Consider the following 14927-nt stretch of genomic DNA (forward strand, 5'->3'; position numbering starts at 1 on the left):
ATGTTCTTATTGAAGCCTCCACAGAAGGGATTTCCTAAATTTGTGTGTAGTCACAAAAATACTATGCATCAATCTGGTGAATTTTTTTCCTCTTTGTTAAGGCAAATAAATTCTGAAAGAAGGGTTTGTAGCTCTATTTAAACAGAAGATCACACCAGAGACCATGCAGCTCCTGCACATCAGAATTTCTAATGATTCTTAGCTTTACTCTCAATATTGGTAAGCACAGAGTTCCCACCAGCTTGGGTGAGACATTAATTTTTGCTGTTAGTGAAGAAAGTTTTTTTTTCTGATAAGTGTAATCAGTCAGTGCAGAGCATAGAGACTGTGTCACCTGGCACTGAAGTGCGGCCAACAGTGCAGAGCTGAGCAGCCACTGCTCAGAAACAGCCGCTTGCAGCTGGCCAAGGCAGTGGTTATGGCTCTGGCAAAAACGGATGCCTCTATCTCAGATTGCCAAGTGCTTACTGGTATGAGATCCTCTTCTTAAATGCTGGTACCTTTGCCAGATTTAAAACATTTGGATTGACTTTTGAGTGTCAGCCTCAAGCTGAATAATTTGGGCAGCTTCAGTTGAAATGGTTGAGCAATATCAGATGAGGTCAGTGAAGGAAACGGTGTTATTTTAGCAGTTCTAGAAAATTTTGCAGTCATGTAGAGGATCAAATGAATCATCACACTGAACTTTCTTATTCTTTAACTTTCTTAATTTCCTTTTTTTCTAGTGGAATTCCACAATTATGCAGAAACTTTTTAAACCTTCTTCTGTACTGAAACTCAAGAGACACTTCCAAGAAAACTGAAGGAAATGGGCTTTGGGTTTTTTAATATGATTTTTTAATTACTAGTTTGGGGTTAATTATCCATCTGTAGAAACTGGTGTAAGTTAGTGATTCCCTTCTGTAAAAGCTGGTTTGCAAAATATGGGTGCAGAATTAATGAGTGAAGAATACCACATGGGGTATAAATATTAATTGTAAAATAAATCAAACAGCTTTCAAAACATCAGAGGAGAACAAACACTTGAAAACATACCTGTATGGAACTCTGAGAAATGAAACATTTAAAACCAGGAAATCTTTATGATATGGTACTTTTAAGTGAATTAAGATACTACATAGTATTTTCAGGGGAAAAAAAAGAAAAAAACAAAAAAAGAAAAAAAAAACCCAAACCAAACTGAAAAAAAAAACCCAAAACCTGGGCTATAAGTACTTTAGCAGATAAAGAGAGGCAGAGCTGGGAGAATTTGATTGCAGTGCCAGAAAGTTAAGCAGTTGTATGGATAGTGTCATTGGCAATTCCAGCTTTGTATTTAAGAGTAAAAAGGAAAACAGGTTGATTCAATTTGCAAACAATAGACATGTTCCTGTTACCTAGAATGTCTTGTTTCAGCATCATCCCAGCTGAACAGAAAAGCTGGTCTTGCAAGAAATCAAATATATTGCAATATCAAAACTTCATTCTCTTTGTGAGACCACCAGATTCTCTAGCGGAGGTTAAATTTGAAAGCATGTAAAACAGAAAATTTCAATTATTTGTAGGTAGATTTGAAATTAAAATGCGACAAACATGAGTAATAGACTTCAAAAGGGAGATTCATTAAACAGAAGAGAGTCAAAACGCAGAAAAAACCTGAAGGTATTTCTGAATTTTGGAATACAAAACCACCTCATTGTGAGGGTAAATGAAAAGATACAAAGCTAAGCAGCCATAAAGGTACTGACAGGATTCTGAAAATTTTGGAAACTGTGGAAGAAATGTAGGAGAAGGAAGGAATTAAAAAAATTTATGACAAAGCCAGAAGTGCAAGGGAACCCAACCCTCCTTACTTGGGCACCAGGAGATTTCTGGAGAATAAAAAAGGGTTAGCCAGATGAAAATCCAAACCAACAAAATATGCTGCAGAGGAAAAAAATACTCTGGAAAGACAGGTAAGAATGCAGAACAGAGCTTTAAAATTTTCCTTCTTATAGGCCTGGGGATAGATACTCATAGAGAGGGGCTGATAATTCTGACTTAGAACCTAGAAAGTAAAGGGTATAAAGGAAGAGGGTGGTATTATAGATGAAGTGCCATAGCCTTGTAGTAGTTAAAAACCAAATAGTTGAAACTTTGTTACCAGCCATGTGCAGGACACTTTGAAGGAAAGCTTCACAGATCCACATTCTTCCATAACAATTCCTAATGCTATGAACAGTGACTGACACTGAGCTATCTATCTGATAAACTAGGCACTAAAAATTCTTTTAAATTCTTGAAGGAACATAGAGCAACAGTCTGAGATAAAGGGATAGCAGCCAGCCTGTTATCAGTTATGTTCAGGAGACAGGAGGAAGTAAGCAATCCTAAGCCTTAGGCATTACACATTGGTACAAATGGATTTCTCTGTGTTTCTCTGCTGACTTTGAGAAGGCTTTAGATAAATTCCAACTTGACAGACTGACATGTATCCTCGGGGATGATAATGTTGATGCAGCACATCTCCAACACACAGAAGTCCTGTAAAGGGAGCAGAGGGCAGCAATACAAGCAAGTTATGAAACACTGTGGTATTGAGCAATTAAGTGAGGTAGATACCAGGATTCTGTTTTAGGTTTGCAACCACTCATCTGGCAGGCAGGAGGAAGAATAAAATAAATAGCGCTCAACTGCCGAAGAGGTCATCCAGGTTAACTGAATTAATGTTAACTTACGACAGACACATTGATAGCCTGATTTTTAATAGCTCTGACTACAGTGGTATTTCACTGCCTACAGCAAAATGTGTGACTCAGAAACTACAACCAGCAGTAAATGCTCAAATAGCGGCAGACAACCACATATCTAAGGACCTTTACTAGGGCAACATCTTTATGTCAGTAACACCTCTAGCCTGATACCCAAAGGACTAAATAGGCTGACAGTGTCTTACCCTGGGGGTGCCTGTTGTGGAAAGCAAGTGTGATGAAGGTGTTAGAGTATATTTTTCTTTAGAAAAAGTTATTCAGTAATTCTGCTTGTTTCTGCACTGAAATACCTGGTGAATTTTTTCCTCTTTGTTAAGGCAAATAAATTCTGAAAGAAGGGTTTGTAGCTCTATTTAAACAGAAGATCACACCAGAGACCATGCAGCTCCTATTGCACATCAGACTTTCTAATGATTCTTAGCTTTACTCTCAATATTGGTAAGCACAGAGCTCCCACCAGCTTGGGTGAGACATTAATTTTTGCTGTTAGATTGATTCATTGATCAGTTGATTCATTCATCACCCAGGAGTGCAGAAATTACATGCATTCATGTATGAGTGTGGAAGATGAACACTTTAACCTGGAGTATCTGGATTTTTGTGCTGTTGGAAAATGCTGAACTTCATCTGTTACTCTTCAACTTACCCAGCTGAAGAGAAGAGGTGTGAAAAAGAATTGAATTCAAAAGGAGCACAGAGACATGGAATGCTAGACAGAGAAGTCTAGCAGAAGTTATTCTGCTAAATAGTCATCCAATTTTGTAACTCCAGCAGCTATATTGCTAAGTGAAACATGAAGAAAAATAGTCCAAACCCAAGACAGAATGGATACATAACAAAATGGGCTTTTTGCAGCTCTTGTTGTGAGAGATGGAGGGCTTAGAGAACAGACTCCAAGTCAAAGACATTGAAGAACATAAATAGCATTAGATTCCTAAGTGACTGCTCCTTTATTATATTGCAGAAATCTTCTTTGATTTCTGGGGCTGGGCTTTCTCCACTGTTCATAGTTTTTCAAGAAAGCAACAGAATAACATGTAATTTGTTTCTTTCATGTTTTTGGTGTTGCTTGTTGCACAGGACTTCCACAGTATATCATTGTTGCACACCTGCTCTATCACCTCTGCACCTTTCAGAAACTTCTTAGCGTTTCCAGAATCAGCCAGACATCCCAATTTGTTCATGGAGCCATAATTTCTGCCCTGAGTTCCATATTAACTGCCAGATGCATGTAGTGTTTTATCCATAGTGCTTTAAATATACTGTGGATTAGGTGGGGAAAAGCAGACGAAAATTCTTCCTGAGGGTTACTTTATGATATTCATCTTTAACTGACAAGTCTGCTTGGAAGGGAAAATAACACATTGCCTACCTTGAAATGAAACATCTCTGCGCTTTATGGACATGTTCATTAAATTTGGCCACATGATGCACTCACAGAACATCTTCCACAAATGGAGGGAACTGTAGCTACAGACTCTGTGCAGCAAGAAGTCTACTCACTTGTTCATTTCCAGAGATAAAACCCAGTATTTAAAGGGTGGCACTTTCACCAATCAGTGTAGGCAGGCACTTGGGAACTGAACATAACAGAAACCAACACTCCTCCATGCCTTCCTGGTCTGTAAGATGATTTGTGAAATTACAGTGCTAAGATTATCTGCTGGTTTTCCTTGCCCCTCTTTTTTTTTTTTTCCTTGCAGCTCTCCATTGGGAATGGGACCTTGTTCTTTTTCCTTCCTTATGTGGTATAGCTTGGTTTCCTCAGTCTTCAGCTAAGCCCTGGATTACAGCTTGTCTATTCCAGCATTCCTTGTCTCCATCAGTCCCTGATGACGGGTGTAGGTAACCCCACACAAAGTCAAGGGATTCTCGCTTATAACAGAGAAGAAAAAGCTGTTCAAAAAAGAGGGATTAAAGTAACATAAAAACCTTCTGATACATCCAGTTTTCAGTGAGCACTGGCTTTTTCAGACATTCCTAACAGGAGCCTTTGGCTGCCTGGTTTTCTTAGCCAGCTTCCTGACTGCTCTCTCTTTCCTCTCTACCTCCATTATACTTCTAAGCACTTTGACCTCTTCTAGTCCTCAGGTTATTCTGGGATGCCTGTCAAATACCCAAGCCTTGATTTATTTTTAAGTCCTTCCTGCGAAGTGTCTGTGTAGTACCCAGCATCTGCTTCTCAAAGTCCTGAAAAGACCATTGCTGATCATAAAGCCATCCAGTCATGAGGGAAGGAAGAAACAAAATTGGAACAAAATTATCTGGTGTAAATGAGACCACAGTGCTCCAAGTACTCACATGTTAATAATGAATATAAATATTTCCTTAAATATAATTGCGGGCCATTTGCTAAAAGAAGTCCTATTGCTCTAGCTGCAAACTTGTCATCAGTTTTTTGTGGTTTAAATGAAATGTTCTCTGTTTACCTTATAATTTATAGGAAAACATCACTTAGGGTATGTTTCATCGTGTATTTGTTGTGAAATGCATTTGAAACTAAAGACTTCAGCATTGATATCAATGTTTCATGGGGCACAGTTCTGGGAAGGGCCAAGTTGTTGAGGCTGAGTGTGAATTTGGCATAATGCTCCTGTAGGAGCTCAACTGACTGGTACTGCAAAACCTGCAGTGTAATTTGCAGTTCCAGGAAGGAAGTGTGTATAATAAGTGTTTGTAAAATACCATCTGTTTCCATTTTGGAATCAGCTAACATTAAATTATTATTAAAATATGTTTGAAATTAGTTTTATATTGTTTCATGAAATTCTCATTAAGATGGTGTTTGTCAAAGCTAGACCAGAGAAGCAGCTTTTCTTTAAAAAACTTGATTATTCAATTCATTTCATACTCTGTAGAAGGTGAGAAGTTCTTCTCACTGTGTGCACATTGAAAGGCTTACCTTACTGTCAAAGCTGCTTCAGAATTACCCCAGGGTGACTTCCTAGGGGTACAGCCAGCAGTCTGGAGCCAGGAGACCTGGGTTACGTTCCTGGCTGCTTGAACATTGACTTACTGAGTGGTTGAGAAGAAATTGCTTACCTGTCAGGTGTCTTTTCAGTAGACAACATCTAAGTCGCATTGTGAAGGTTAAGTAATCAAGAAAGGTTAAGATTGAGAATTTGGATACTATTGGCCGAGAATACAATATTATTAATAATTCTTGCTCTAGGCTTTCAATAAATAAATTCTCTGGCAACCTGAGTGTTCAAAGTTAACATCTTCATCTTCATTACTTTACATCTTCAGTCAGGCTTAAATAGGTTTTACTTTATATATGAGTGCTCAGTTGTTTCCACCAAACTTTCTATTCTGTTATACTCTTGGTGTTGGGTTTTTTTTTTGCTGTGGGAACAAGTAATCAGAAATGTTTTTGAAAGCATGGCATCACTTTCAGAACACAAATTCAATGGCCTCCAAGTTTGTTCCAGTACACCTGGAAGTCTCCCTTCACAAAGCCAGCAGAATTTGTTGTAGGAATGCTTCATTAGGATATTTTTAAGTTGATGTTCACAACCATGAAAATGTAAACCAGTAATGCTTTCTGTTCTGCTTACATTCCTGAATAGTGTAATTTTTTAAAAGTCTCATTAAGCAGCTGATCTTAGAAGGATATGTTTTCACAGGGCTTATTTTAAAGCAACTGCATTAGCTATTTCCTTCCTTTTACAAGCCTCTAAATTTCTTCTAGCTTTTGATTGGATATAAGTGGTTAAGTCCAGTAGTTTTTTCTAGCATCTTAATTAGAATACTGGGCATTTTAATGGAAATTTTTGGTTTGCTATTTTAGAATTAAAATACATTGTTTTGTATATTTCTGTAAATTGAAATCTAAGTATAGAATAGTAAAATCCCTTTTTTAGTACTCAAAGTGTAGAATTAATTTCCTCAGGCTCTGTACTTTGCAGTGCAGGTGTGATTCATTTGCTAGTAATACCTGTGGAAATGGACAGGTTTGTCAGATGAACTGGACAGGAATCCTTCTGAATATGAAAGAAAAACTTCGTAGTTGATGATTTGTTTTATTCTGGAGGTATGAAGGGTGATGACACTGAGGGAACCAAGAAACCAAGTTTATTAGCACAGTGTTCATAAAGAAGCAGGAAAAGGAACAAACATAATCTTCATCATCTATGTTCCTGTAAAAAATACAGTTTTCAGATCTCACATTCCTAAGCGTGTGTTTGTATGAAGGCAATATATGGAACAGGATCCCTCCTTAGGCCCCAGAAGCAGACAGTAAGTTTCAGGTGGGGACCTGGCCATCCTCAATGGGAAAGGTCAGACCTGCTGGGGCATACACAGCTGTGCTCTCATGGAGTGACTGCTTGAATTAAACATTGGTTGGGGTGCTGTAGCCAGGTGACAGGTGTCCAGATTCCTGGTGATAATTAGTGTCCTGATGTGTACAAAAATGTCAAGTGAGGTTCAGGAGAAATTCTTGTTCTCTTGCAGTTTGTGAGCAAAGCAGAGAGTGTCTCCCCCTCCCAGATGATTCTCTGAGTGAGATACACCAGCATTTTCCTACACAGTGGAACTGGCAGGCTTTTATTTGTGTCTTTCTCATCTGGAAGTTTCATCTTAATCTGTTCTCATTCTTTGCATAATGAGCAGGCATTCACAATGTGTTTGGAATAAGTGTTATTCTTTACAAGGTGCAAATGTGTCTAATCCTCTCCATCTCTGTGTCAAACAGAAATGGCTGGCCTTTCACTGGGGCTTTCTGCTAACCCAGCTAACCAAGAAATTAATGTCCTACATAAAAGGTGAACTAGTCGCTTGAGACAAATTATCATGGGTGGAAAATAAGCTTGCTTGTTCCTGCCCCTTCTTTTTTTAATAAGTGTCCTGTACTTCAAGACATTTTTGTTTTTAATTTTTGGCTCATATAAAAAATGCTGGGCAAAACCTGAGTGATTAGCACCTGTCTACTTGGACCACAGACTGAAACCACTAGCCTTTGAACATTGACTAAAAAACAGGTTTTGAGCAGTGTAAATATCTGTAACTCCACTGTTATCTCTCTACCAGTGGCTTTTAAAAAGTCGTGCAATGTCTTTGTTCTGTGCCATTGATGTTAACTGAGAATGTGCTAATGCAAAAAAGTCTTTCCTGCGTCCTCCAGTTTCAGTGTCAACACTGCAGAATTACTGCAGCGTCCTCCGGGCAGAGTTTAAAAAGCTTCTTGACCATAATGGGTAGGAAAATGTCACTGGGTGAACCTCATTAACTCTTCCATTAATAAAGAATGGAGCCTGTGCCATCCTCCTCGGCCCTGCTCCAAGAGATGTGGCTCGGTGGAGGCTGTGATGGAGAGGATACTGTGGGGCAGACCAGCCCTTGCCTTTGCTCCAGGCCACAGTGCCACACTGCTGGTAACACAAGACTCAGCTCCCCAGGTTTTAAGGTTTTCTTGGTAGTGCTAGTTCTTCATTAAAATCAGCCGGAGCAGAAAGTTGATCTTAGAGGAGAGCTCTCAGCTCCAGCTGCTCTTAGGAACAGACAGGGAACTCCAACAAATCAAATCAGGAATTCTTCCCTTCAACTTCCTTGTGTAACAGGACTCTTGAGCATCCAGCAAGGGATTTATTTACCATATAAATATAATTGTTCTTTCTTTTTGATGAATGATTCAACTTTTCAGCTGTGAATGCTGAGCTATAAAGTTCCTGTAAATCCCCTTAAAGTGTGTGGCCAACTGCTGTACAAAGACAGATCCAGAGACTCGGGATCACCTGCTGCATGACCACCAGCAGACACTGTTTAAATTACGTCTGTTGCTCTGCCAAGCTCCAAAGTTAAGGACACAGGCATGTGGTCTTTTAATGCTGGTCGCCAGATAATAGTACTAGATTATCCATGCTGGATGCTGTAATTAGAGCATTAAAGTCTCCAAAGCCTTATAAAATGAAGATGCTGAAAGTTACTGGTAGTAAAGAGTTAGTATCATACTTAAGAGCAGCACTTAGGGCTTTTTTGATCTGTGAGAACTTTCTGAGGGAGAATTCCCTTGTTTCTATGATTATTGTGCATACTACTGTTGGCTTTGGCAGTGAAAATGTACTTGTCAGATATGCTTTTATTGTAATCAGTTTATGGCCATTTTAATTCTGTGAGTTTGATGCAGTTGCCTGAAGTCCATGGCCTGTAATTTCCAAACACAATTAGGGCTCATCACTGGGAATGCTAGAATTTTAACTTTCCTAAAAAACTTCAGTGGCCCTGAGTTTGTCACCCGAGTTTCCCTCCATATTTTATCTGACACATTCCTTTAATCCATGTAACCACTATCATTCACTGGCATCTGGCATAAATAAGTGTTCAGACCCTGTAACATAACCGGCTCTGCACTAAAAATTTTCTGTCCAAGACAGCCAAGAGAGTTCAGCAGCCCTCTAGCCTTTCTTAATATTTCTTTTCTATGATCAAAACCAAGGCTACTTGCTGGCTGTCTTTCCACTGGCTTTAAAGGATCTTGGATCAGGATGACCATGGGAATGAAGTGAGTGGAGAAAAGGACTGAGTGTACGACTAACTACCCAGAGCTCAAAGTGAGTTTATTGAAGGTTGTTTGTGATGTACTATCACCAAAGGGGTATCGGGACCATACACAAGGGATACAGAGACTTTATCATCAGAAGGTATGAAAAGCACTTTATTATTAGAAATTCACAGTTCTTATGGAAACAATGGTGGACCTAAGACCTGATTGGCCTTTAGGAATCTTCTCTCACCTACTGGTCAAGAAGGGACAACTCTTTCTTGTAAACATCTTTGACAAACAGTGATTGCCTGCCAGGTACAGGGATTGAGATAATAATTGTTTTAATACTTTCTGTGAGCTTTCTCACAGCTTCCCAGGAAAATCCTGGGAGAGATATGTCTCTCTCTGTTCAGAGGGTATGTGATTACCACAACATACCTTTGACTTGATTTGTGAACAGAAGCTTTGAACCTGAGTGCTACAGACTGTACATGGGGGCCAGTTTGCCCATGGAAGTGTTAAAGGGATCCTGAAACTGGTTGAACATAAAGTTCATCGGAAGTGGTGAGTGACACTCCAGGTGAGTTAGAATCCATGACTCCTGCCGTCCAGCTGACATAAGAATGAAGCACTTTTTTCAGCTGAGCCAAAAGCCCTCAGTTTCAAACCTGTTGCATTGCATCTGTTGGTTCCCAGTGTTTCATGCAGGAGCTGTTGGCAGGTATGACTCTGTAAACCTCAACTAATTTATGACTAACGCTTGACAGGACAATAAAAAATAGTTCGTAGGAGTTTCCAGGCAGCACCAATACACAAGCATTTCCCTTGAAAGATGGATGTGTCCTTGGAAGGTGTGGCACCCTTTTTAGTACTGGGGACATGTCCTACACAAAGAGTGATACTCGTTTTGGGCATTATAAATAGACCTCTATTTGTAAACAGACTGACAGCTCCATATCTGGGTTGTTTCCACAGTGCATAGCTTTAAATCTGCCTGGAAATGTGTCAATCCTGAGCTGACCCACATTGCTGGGATGCCAGCTTTGAGGGATTTTTCTATTCAGCAGGCTGCTTTGGCTCTCAATGACATGAAGAGGTTAGGGATGATGCAGCAGCTACATTGCAGGAGGGGAAAATTAGTTTTTTCTGAGTATTGCTCTTTGTGATCAGGTGTTCCCTACTTGCTCATTGCTAGAAAGGTTGTGGGCATCTACACATCTCTTGCACACTGCCAGAGCTTGGCAAAATTCAGTTGCAGAGGAGTTTAAATTGTTCTCTTCCTTTGTTCTCATGCTTTAAGCATAGGTAATCAAAATATACCTGGTTTCTTTATGGTAGGCCAGGATCATGGCTTTCACCGATCATTTTCTTTTTACGTACAAGAATTATTAATAGGTGCTTTCCAGCTATTTCAGTCTGACAACCTCACCTTTATCTTAAGAAAATTGTTTTCAATCTTGAGTTGACTTCCCGGTAAAGTATTCATCTTTCTTGTGGGCCCAGAGACTTTGGAAAGTCAATGCAGAGCATTGAGGATGTGAATTTTTATGTGAATTACTTACTCTGATTTCAAGTTATTATTAGGCCTTGCCAGTGAAAATGCAAACAAAACTGTGTCTCTAGAGGATGGGTAATAGACATAGCTGCACATTGTAATCAGCCTCTCTTGAAGATTCATTTAATATCTTGTGTATTTTTTTATGAAATGCATTATTCATGTAACAAGCTTCACAGGAAGAAGAAGCTGAATTGTAATTTCTGAGAAGATTCTTCCTTCAAGAGATATCATTTTCATTATTTAAATCAATGCAGCAGGTCTTGCCTGCATGGGAGAGGCATGAAGTGAAGGGAAGGGTGTGTAGATGGGGCACTGAGCCAGCCAGGAATTGCCTCTGAAGGGAAATAAAAGTAGTCATCCAGTAACTGAAGCCCTTTTGGGTCAGTATGCAGTCATTTGAAACATCATTACACTTTGTAGGATTTTTTGCCCAGTGCTAGAAGCACTTAAGAAAGCAGTAATCAACCAACACTTACGCCATGGAAAAGTTTTCTCTCTTGTAAAAATACTGCTTGTGAACTGCTTTCCCCACTGCTGTCTTCCAGAGTACTTCCTCAGTTCTCCATGGAGTTCATCTGTCTGGGCTGTGATTCCAGGGCCTACAGGAAAAGTCCCACATGTTTATATTCTCTCTTGCAATTCTCTCTTATTCACCTAACCCTAAGTAAACCAGTCTACTTAATTAACACAGGCTCAGCCTCTGCTATATTTAAGACTTCACACCACCAGTGGTTCCACTGAGATCAATTGGGCTGTTCAGAAATAACAAAACACAGATACCACCGGCAGACTTTAAGCTGAGCTTAATGAAATTACAATGATACAGACTGCACATGCGTAAGCAACTCTAGATGCTTTGCATTTCTTACAGCACTGCTGATGGCAAACTTATTCTTAAAAGGAATTTAATTAATGCATATAACCATTTAATTGTGTTAATGAAACAAAAAATAGCATGTTACAGCTGAATTATAAATGCTTCGTGAAGAGCATGATTCTCCTTATTTTGACTGCCTTGCTCCATCCCCATGCAGTCACCTGATGAGAATGTGTCCCCTTTTGTCTTCCTCTCACCCTCCTCTTCCCACAGCGGGTAGGAAGCTTTCTAGATCCCACTTCAGTGACCCCCTGGCCTGTGCATCCCTCCACTGGTGTGGATGGCCACCTGGCCTGCCAGGGCAGTGGCCTGGTGCCACTGAGACATACCCAGAACCACAGGGAGCCGAGAGGGAGCCCAAAGTTTATCTGCTGCATTTTGACACTCTGAAGCTGCCGAGTGGTAAACTCGGCATTAATGCCTTTCTCCTCTTCCCTTTGTTTGTTTGCCCAAGTTTGTCCACTACCTCCAATGGTGAGTCACGGAGACTACATCTGCCACCCACGGCCTTGCGAACGCTACAATCACGGGACAGTGGTCGAGTTCTACTGTGACCCTGGTTACACCCTCGCCAATGACTACAAGTACATCACTTGCCAGTATGGAGAGTGGTTCCCCTCCTACCAAGTATACTGTGTCAAAACAGGTAAAGGACTATCCTATCCTAACAGCCCTGTCTTCTTACAGCCCCTCATTTCAGAGCAAATTTGTAGGTTGGCAATGCCTGGTGAACTTTGTCTGTTTCTTGGTTAACTGATGAGCACTGATTTTAAGATGCTGCTATTTTCAAACTCCTTTGCAAGATTTTCAAAAAGGGTAAATATAATGCATTCTCAAAATTCTGAATGGTTCTAAACCATTTTGATCATTACCTCTTCAAATGTATTTTTTAACATTTGAATATTTTATATGTATGCAAGCTAAGGTCACGATTGCATGTATAAAAGACCAGTCAAGGGGAAAAAGCAAGATCCAGTCTCTGTGACAGCTTTATGTTAAGACTGCTTTTGGTACATGGCAAAGGGTTTATTTGTGTTTTTACAAGTTACATATAAAAAATGTGCACTTCTGAGTAGTGCTGAATATAAAATAACAACGGGAATATACAAGCACAACTCTTGTATTGTCTTTCTGTTACAGAACAAACGTGGCCAAATACACAGGAGACCCTCCTGACTACATGGAAAATAGTGGCGTTTACTGCTACCAGTGTTTTATTAGTACTGCTACTGGTTATTTTAGCCAGGATGTTCCAGACCAAATTTAAGACACATTTCCTTCCACGGTTTGTACCGGTTTCTTTCTTATTTTGAAGGTTGAGGGCCTTGATTCTGTTTTCACATACAGCACTCCTTTCTGGAGAAATGGAGCAGCTCATGAGCCTTGCAGATACTTTGTTCTGCTCTGAGAAGTCCCTGAACCACTAGTGTGGAAGGGCATCCCCAAAAACCTTCACGCAGCTAAGATAAAAAGCAAAGTTTGCCAGATTCATTCTGGGAGTAATTACTGCTCTTCTATTGAGAGCTGCTGCCTCTGCCTGTAAAAATAGCTGACAATATTTTTAGGTACTCGTTTTCAGGTGCTGGGGGGATTAATTTTTAAACTATGTAGACATTACTTAGTAATGTAAGTTTTAAGAAAGATTTTATTTTTTCTCTGTGGACAAATTTATATTAAAGATTTGCTTTACTTTCATTAGTGTTATTTTCATCATGATTCATAAACATCTCCCGCATCTTCCTTTATTTCTATAAAATATCCTGGAGATGGGAGCATTTGTCATTGATTGACACAGTGTTCTCCACGAGGAAAGCCTATAGGCTGGACTTGTCTTGCTTACTAAAATGGTTTTTAGTCCTCTCCTTTTCAGATATTTTTATGTGTTAAGGGTACCTAGGACCTCCTGCCTGGACTATACTGTGTTTAATAGGCTACTAAGCAGAAACTTTAGGTTTTAATGGACCTTCCCAATAAATACAATTGCTTTGCTTAAAAAAGAAATCAGCTTAATACTGGTTAAAGAAGCCTCCATCCTTTGAAAGCAAGACCTGAAGGAGGCCACAAGTCTTGCCACCAAACCCTTGTCAACCAGAAGTGGTGATCTCAGCACCCATTTACTTGTGCTGTAAACACTTTTGTGCTCTAGCATACATTTTGCCAGGGGTTCAGACACTTTTGCCTGGTGAACTACATCTGTGATCTTATATCCATGACACCTACTGTGCACAGCACAGCAAATGGTGCTCCTTATCTCTTCCACATACCTGTTTACCTTCCCTTCTTGGAACTGTTTTTCCCATTACTGGTTTCATTTTTTCCGATTGTAACAGATTCCACCTGCCAACCCAAGCATAGTTTGGCAAACATTTTTGTGAATGTTAATGACCCTGTAGCTTCATTTGGGGTGACTGGAAAGTACTGTGCTTACCGGAGTTCAGCAGTTGCTCCAAGGTGCTGCTGACATGCTCCTGCTCTCTGCGATAACCTTTCTGTGTTTGACGTAGAGGCAACCAGGAGGGCTCCATGGGCGACCCCGACTTTGTGGTGGTGGATGGTGTTCCTGTCATGCTGCCTTCCTACGATGAAGCTGTCAGCAGTGGCTTGAATGCCCTGGCACCCGGATACTCAGCTGCTGCAGACCAGGGGCATATTTTGCAGACAGAAAATCAAAATCCCCCTGCTTACCCCGGTCCCAGGATTCCAGACATGCAGCCCAGTGAATGTGAGACCTGTGACAGTAGGTTGGGTTCCTCTGAACTGCTCCAAAGTTTGTACCCATCCCTGACATGCCAAACGGCAGCACTTCCCAGCTCAGATCGAACTGATGTATCCCACAGCACTGATGGGGATGCTGTATCCACAAGTCCCCGGATCGATATCACAGATGGTGAGTCTTGCATAGGTGCAATAGGTGAGTCCATGGACAGGGGACATCATTTTTTTGTAGGAATTCTACAATTCTAGGAATTCACCCAGCTGACTCACTCCTACTTTCTCCATGGTTTTGTCTACACCCTAATTTAAAACTTTTTTTAAAATCGTAAAACTCCATGGTTATAGAATTTCATGTCTGTGATATGTCCTTGCTAGCTGTGGTGCACGTGGTTTGAATGCCAGGCCAGAAGGCTCCTGTCCAGACCCCAGTCTCATCAACAGGGATGTCAGCAAACACCTGTTTACAGCAGCAAAGCCAACCCTCATCTTGCCTGTGCTTATCTGTTCATCTGCTCTTCAACTCCTACGTTCACAGCTCCCTCACATACCATGGCTTTCACAGCA

General features: G+C 40.3%; 1 protein-coding gene and 1 long non-coding RNA gene across 10 annotated transcripts in view; one reads left to right on the top strand and one right to left on the bottom strand.

Moving 5' to 3' along the window:
- Window positions 1–14927, top strand: part of SUSD4 (sushi domain containing 4) — a 94713-nt gene that overhangs the window by 56815 nt on the left and 22971 nt on the right. For 6 of the 9 annotated variants that reach the window (XR_012579453.1, XM_074537023.1, XM_014272963.3 and 3 more), the window contains 3 exons: window positions 12103–12294; window positions 12789–12933; window positions 14153–14559. Coding sequence is in view for 8 of the 9 variants with exons in the window: in XM_074537023.1 (XP_074393124.1) it covers window positions 12103–12294; window positions 12789–12933; window positions 14153–14559 (744 nt within the window). In the remaining variant the exon portion in view is untranslated. Of the gene's footprint in view, window positions 1–12102; window positions 12295–12788; window positions 12934–14152; window positions 14613–14927 lie in introns of those variants that run through there. The other 3 variants (XM_005495348.4, XM_005495350.4, XM_074537024.1) reach the window with 2 other exon arrangements.
- On the bottom strand, window positions 6116–14214 carry LOC113460307 (uncharacterized). The gene is made up of 2 exons (XR_003382124.2): window positions 14077–14214; window positions 6116–11370 (listed from the first exon to the last, which is right to left on the bottom strand). It is a non-coding gene; the product is annotated as an uncharacterized LOC113460307 (long non-coding RNA).

The sequence above is a fragment of the Zonotrichia albicollis genome, chromosome 3 (assembly GCF_047830755.1).
Source record: "Zonotrichia albicollis isolate bZonAlb1 chromosome 3, bZonAlb1.hap1, whole genome shotgun sequence".
Lineage (NCBI taxonomy): Eukaryota > Metazoa > Chordata > Aves > Passeriformes > Passerellidae > Zonotrichia > Zonotrichia albicollis.